Source organism: Loa loa, assembly GCF_000183805.2.
Source record: "Loa loa unplaced genomic scaffold supercont3.289, whole genome shotgun sequence".
NCBI classification, from domain to species: domain Eukaryota; kingdom Metazoa; phylum Nematoda; class Chromadorea; order Rhabditida; family Onchocercidae; genus Loa; species Loa loa.
The window spans coordinates 1-6,542 of record NW_018108469.1 but is presented as its reverse complement, the minus strand read 5'-3'; the positions used below and the strand labels follow the sequence as shown (position 1 = coordinate 6,542).

Here is a 6,542-nt window from a genome sequence, read left to right as displayed (position 1 = left end):
AAGTAATGATGATGGAAAGAATGGTTGCGCAACTGGCATTTGTTGTCGTGAAGAAGTTGGATGTACATCACATTCTAAAAATTATCATTTAAATTTTAATCTAGAAAAAAAAATAAAAAAGAAACTGAAAATAGAGCAAATAAAAAAAAGGAAATAAAAATTTATAAATGTAAATGAAAAATTAAATTAAATAAATGCGAAATATTTTTGTAATGCAAATTTTATATTATTTAATCGATGAAATTCATGGAAATTTGTTAAATAATTAATAGTTTTTAAATTTTTTAAACTTTTTTTTTTAAAAAAAGAAAACAATAAATGAAATGCTCAAATAAACACTTCGCCAGTATTATCAGTTATTGAATAATTAGATTTTTTTTTTAAAATTTTCTAATTTTTTTCAAATTCTAAATTTTAATTTCTTTTTTTTTTTTCAAACCTTCTCCAGTATTATCAGTCATAATTTGTTGTGTTTGATGATGAAATAAAGCTGGCTCATATGCTGCCTGTTGTACGATAGCTGTTGCACGGAATGGAAATTTTTGACGTAAAGTACTTTCACGTTCATTTGCTTCATGTACTGCTCGACGTACCATTTCTTGTTTCTGTTTTCGACGTGTACGTGTCATTGTCATTATTGTTTGACTCTTAAAATACGATAGTAAATTTAAATTTAAATTATTGATTGAAAAAGAAAAAAAAACTAATGAGGAAGATTTTTTTCTTTCAAAACCAACACAAAAATGAAAATAGAAAGTGAATAATTTTTTAAATATCAAATAGAATTAATTAAAATATCAAATAGAATTAGTTCTTTTTCAAATTAAGTGAAGAAAAAAAGCAAAAATTAGAAGATAATTTTTAAGATATCATTAAAGATTATGAATTTTTTTTTTAATTAAATTAATTATTCATTACTAACTGTTGCTTGTTCCTCTTCTTTTAGACATAGCTCTTCAACTTTAGTCTTCGTAAGTGGCATCCATGGTGGATCAACAATTGATACATGGCTTTGGCCAACAGGTGGAGAAGGTAATGTAAAGTCAATACCTGGTGGTGGAACCTAATAAATAACATTAAGATATTAGGAATGTTTCAAAAGAAAAAAAATGTGTATTTGAGTTAAAACATTACAAGAAGTTGGAAACGTTTGAACAAAAAAAAAAACTTTAAAAAATAAGCTGTGCGCCATCCTCCATTTTTAACCAAACATGATAACGATTCCGCCATAAAGCATGAAAACGTCGTAATCCTTCCGTACGTATATTTGGATTATCATTTAGTAAACTATTTCTTATCACATTGATTGTTCCTTCAGGATTACGTACTGATGATACGATAAAAAGTGATGCTAAAATTGAATTCCATATAAATATCATACAATAATATTTTTTTAAATTCTAATTTGAAAAAATATTATATTTTCTTAAGTTTGATTTTTTAAAATTAAAAAAATTAATATTATTTTGAAAATTTAAAATTTTTTAATATTAAAAAATATCTTCTTTCTTTTTAAAAATTGAATTTTTGTTTTTGTTTTTTTGTTTCCGATTTTATAATTTAACATTTAATCAACAAAAAAAAAAAAAATTTGAACCAGCTGATGTGACAACATGTTTGTCACGATGTATGAGTAAATGCCAACAAATATCCATTATTTCACGATAATGTTCATGATGTAATACAAGACAACTTTTAAGAAGTGTTGAAAATGGTGCATGAATTATGCATAACATTTGTGTTGTAATATATGATAGCATTGAAGATGATGATGATAATGATGATGAATTTCGTTGACTTTGGCTTATTTCGACAAGATCATCTGAATCCTGTAAAATTTTAAGATAAAAATTATCTTATTGATACATATTGATTTTATCATATAAACAATAACGCTTATCACGATATCCATAAGATGGTAAGATTTTATCATATATTTTCCAAAATACTTCGGTTAAATGTTAAAATCATCGATAAATTCTTTTAAAGGCTAACCTATTGATACGTTCTAAATTTGTGATAACGAAAATGAATAGCACTTATCATCGTATTAATCATTACCATATACTTCCCGAAATGTTTTTATTAAATGATAACACTATCGATAAACATTTGAAACTTATATACACTTTTTTTTTTCTCTAGAAGAATTGGAGAAAGAAAAGATAAGGAAAATGATGAAAAGCAAGAGAAAGATAATGTATATTGTTTAAGATAAGCTAAATTAATTAAACTAAATAACCTTTTACGGGATATTCAAAATGAAAATTAAGAAAAAAAAGAACGGGAAAGGAATGAAATACTTGAAAATTATTTTTTCCCATTCGTCCTTCTCTATTTTCTTCCATTTCAGTAAGTTTTTCAATAAGTAAACTTCGTAATGCCATTGGTTGCTTATCAATCATTGCACCTTGCCGGACAGTAGCATTTTCTCGACGGGCTGCAAACAATCCGGAAAACCGCTGCTGTGTCTAGAACATTGAAAAGTGACAAAATTTTGTTTGATAAAGATTTGTTACGTTTGTACGACTACTGCTAATAATAATAGTAATAGCAGCCAAAATAATACTATAACTATCAGTATGGTACTGTAACCGAATTATTGTAATTTATTCTGTTCGAGTAAACAGCTATGCCTATAGTAACCTGCTTAGATAATATCATAATCGGATAATGGCTATTGTATTTAACATTTGTACTGTATTTAATGTCATATCATATGTGCTAAATAAATTATTATCATGTTAATTGAATATATTTGAAAAATTAATGATCATGAATTCATCTTAGCAAACAAACAATATCAACAAATAAATGTCCCATACTTTTTTCATATTATCATGACGATTAATCCATGCATCGGTCATTGCTTTACGTTTATCAAGATGTCCAAGAGGTGGTAAATCTTCACCATATACTTTCCGAAGTGCTTCTGTTAACCGGTAACATTGTCGATAGATTCTTTCAAAACACCACGGATGACAAAAGCGCTCATGATTACATGATAAATTAAACGAATTTGCCATTTTAATTACAATCTATAATTTTTGTTTTATGAAATTAATTATGCTAAGATATTTGATAATTAATGTAAAATATGTTATATGATAAACTATTAACATAATTATACGCTAAATTTAAGCATATTCTAATAGATGAAATCTTTTCATAATATTCGTAGGATAAATAATAATAATAATAATAATAATAGAATTTAGACTTCAATATTATCATCATAGATATTATCGTAACTATTATTTACATATTAATTAATTTAATTTCATTAATATATTGCTTTCTTTTTTCCAAAATAAATATAAAATGTATTATTAGATTACTTTAAATTTAAAGTTATAAAATTATAAAGATTAAGTTATGAAAATTTGAACCTTTAACCAAGGGAAATTTTTAAACATCAATTCTTCATCTTCATCAAAATTTGTCTGAGATTGTTGAATGCATGATACAGTAGCAGGTCGTGATATATTATCCTGTGTTAATGGTGGTATTGATGTTACAATATTTATCTTTGAACCACTTTCCGGTGATACTACCGTTTCATTCGATTGTTTCAAATTATCTCGTATACCTTCTACCAATCCTCCAACTGTAGGCAATGCAGTAGTTGACAGTGCTAAAATTTCACGCTTATATAATGACACTTTTTTAAACTTTCACTTTAATAAATGAATGACTCATACTTTTTCTCATTTTCTATCATCTTATCATTTTATCATTTCCATTACAATCTATCATTTTCTTATACCTTCCAAATTCAAATTTATCATTTTAAAGAACAAAAAAAAAAACTTCAAACTTGTTTTCCCTATAATTCCTGGAATATTTTAAGAAATCGGGCAAACAATTTCAAAATTAAATTGGATTAAATCTGATCTGAGTAAAAATCAGTACATACTTGATTTGTATTAAATAATAATTTATTAATATGGTTTCAACTATATTAATTAAAACAAATTAAGCCTGACAAAGTTTTAATTGATAAAACTTAATTGAGTTTTACCTTGATGTACTAATATCAAATAAGTTATTAGTTAGATATCAGTATATTGAGATAAAACTTAATTAGGTTTTATTTTTGCTTCTTAAATGTTTCCAAATATTCATCTATCATTTTCTTTTACTCTCTTTTAATTTTGTATTAGCAACTTGAACAACGACTATTTGTAATTAATGATTTTCAAATAAAATTTATACAAACCAGCAATTAGGTAATTTATAGTTTTTCGACTGAAAATGTTTGTGCTATCATGAATTTAAATTATTTCAATCCTAGGCTTATCCATTAATTGCAATCAGAAGATGTTCAAATGTCACGGTAGTAGTTGTTTCAAAAAAAAAAAATATCAAATATTTTATTTCATATTTTATTTAAAAGTTTCCAACAAAGATAAAAACAAAAATTACATAAAATGATTTGATTTTGATGGTTGTTTGAGAGGGGGAAAAAAAACAAAATAAAAAATTACAAGAATTGAAATAGTGAAAAAAATTAAGCTGGCAAACATAAAAATCAAACTTTAGCTTTATTTTTATGAATTTCAAATTAACGAAATGAACTGAAATGTTGTTGTGTATTTTATTGTAAATTTAAAAAAGATAATTTAAAAATCTAATTAAATGTAAATAATAGCAGCTTCAAAGTACTTACTTATTTCACCAATCCCATCTTTTTCATCATCAATTTGTGTATTTCTTAACGATTTTAAATTTCTGTAAAACTGATAATATCATAAATATCTCAAAATGCAAGCATCAAAATTACAAATAATAATTCTTTCAATGAAATTATGTTTATAAATAAAAGTAAAACGATTATATTTTATAAAAGTAAAAGTACTGAAATGGATATAAAATTGAATTCCACAATTGTATCAGAAAAAAAAAAAAGTAAATTTAAATGTGTTTAAATGTTAAAAAGTAAATTTAAATTTTAATAAACAATAAAACATAAAGTAATCAATGTGATAATAAATTCAATATCTAATAAGGAATATTAATTCCAATTTTGTTTTTTTGAAGTGTAACACAAAAAAAATAGAATTAATTGATGTGCTTCATGAATTTTTCAATTTAATAATGAATTCTTTCCTTTTAAGAAAACAATAAATCAAATTATTGCACAATAAGTTAGTCATATCAATTACTTTTTTGACAGTAAATTGTGATTTTTAAGTCTTTCATTTCGTTTTTCAGTGTCCCATAATTTAGTTTACTATTAAATAACTTGCACTCATTTTTAAAGAGTGAAAACTAAGCAAAAATAGATAATTTATAACGAAATTAAAATTATTCAAAAAAAAAGATGAATCAAATAATTGGTAATGTTGTGGCTAATTAAAATAAGAAAATTAATTAAAGATTAGTTGGCTAATTAGATATTTCATACCTTATAGATCGATGAATTTTCTCATTTAATTCAAATGGTTGTGATGATGTATTCGATGATGAACCATATTTGAACAATCGTTGACGACCTTGTGCTAATCGTCGGGCTAAAAATGAAATGAGAAAATAAAGTATAACTTTGAATAATTCCTAATTAAAAACTTAAACAGTCTACAAACACTGCTTTCTTGTCAAATTTTAAAGAACTTAAATTAAAAATTAAATTGCTGTCAAGAATTTAAATTATAATTAATAGAAAATTGATAAAATAAATGCTACTTTTATCATACCAAAAAAAAAAAAAGAAAAACTTTTCAACTTTTGATGATAAGTTACACGTATTATCTAAGCGTTTCACGTATAACGTACGTATGATAAATGAGCTGCATGATGAAAAATGTATTTTCGAGTTGATATATTTTAAAATAAGCAAAAACTTTCAAAAATAATTAATTAATTAATTCCATATTAACTTTAAATAATTTTGATAATTTTTTTACAAAACAAAACAAAAAAAGAAGCATTAAATTAAAATACGGAAAAGAAAAAAAAAAGAACAGTATGAAAAAGTTATCAATACGTCGAAGACAAAGGTTTAAAAAAAAAATTTGGTAGTTGAAAAAGAAAGTTTAAAATAAAATAAATAAGTATATTGATTAATATGCAACGGGTTTAATTTACTAAAACTTCCAGATAAACAATAAAAACTGAATGATAGAAGAAAATTATGGAAAGAGATATTTTATTGCTATTATCATTTTACACCACACCTTTTCTATTGCATTCCGGAAAAATACCGGATTTGAGATAACTAATATCTACGGATTTGAGATATCTACTAAAGTAAACGATTAAGATTTCTTCGTCGTTTTTTCTTTTTTTTTTACCTTTTATATTTAATTGAACATTTTTGAGGGACATACTAGTAAAGGAAAGAACAAAACAGGTAGGGTTATTAGATAGAATTACTGAGAGAGGAAGATTAAAGTAGTAGGATTCTTGGGCAAAATTAATGACAGAGGAAGATTCAAGCAACGGGATTCTTGGTCAAAATTACCGATAGGAAAAGTTTTAGACAGTAGGATTCTTTGACAAAATTACTGACAGGAAAAGATTCAAGCAGTAGAATTCTTGGA

General features: G+C 24.5%; 1 protein-coding gene across 1 annotated transcript in view; it reads right to left on the bottom strand.

Annotated features, from left to right (window-relative positions):
- Nucleotides 1-5,513, bottom strand: part of LOAG_18392 (hypothetical protein) — a gene marked incomplete at both ends in the record, with an annotated part of 11,562 nt that extends 6,049 nt beyond the window's left edge. Inside the window, 9 exons of the mRNA XM_020451052.1 lie at nucleotides 440-647; nucleotides 923-1,063; nucleotides 1,212-1,351; nucleotides 1,598-1,829; nucleotides 2,304-2,471; nucleotides 2,826-3,038; nucleotides 3,390-3,634; nucleotides 4,670-4,731; nucleotides 5,408-5,513. Of these exons, the coding sequence (XP_020305195.1) occupies nucleotides 440-647; nucleotides 923-1,063; nucleotides 1,212-1,351; nucleotides 1,598-1,829; nucleotides 2,304-2,471; nucleotides 2,826-3,038; nucleotides 3,390-3,634; nucleotides 4,670-4,731; nucleotides 5,408-5,513 (1,515 nt within the window). The remainder of the gene's footprint in view (nucleotides 1-439; nucleotides 648-922; nucleotides 1,064-1,211; nucleotides 1,352-1,597; nucleotides 1,830-2,303; nucleotides 2,472-2,825; nucleotides 3,039-3,389; nucleotides 3,635-4,669; nucleotides 4,732-5,407) is intronic.
- Between the last annotated feature and the right edge of the window lie 1,029 nt (nucleotides 5,514-6,542).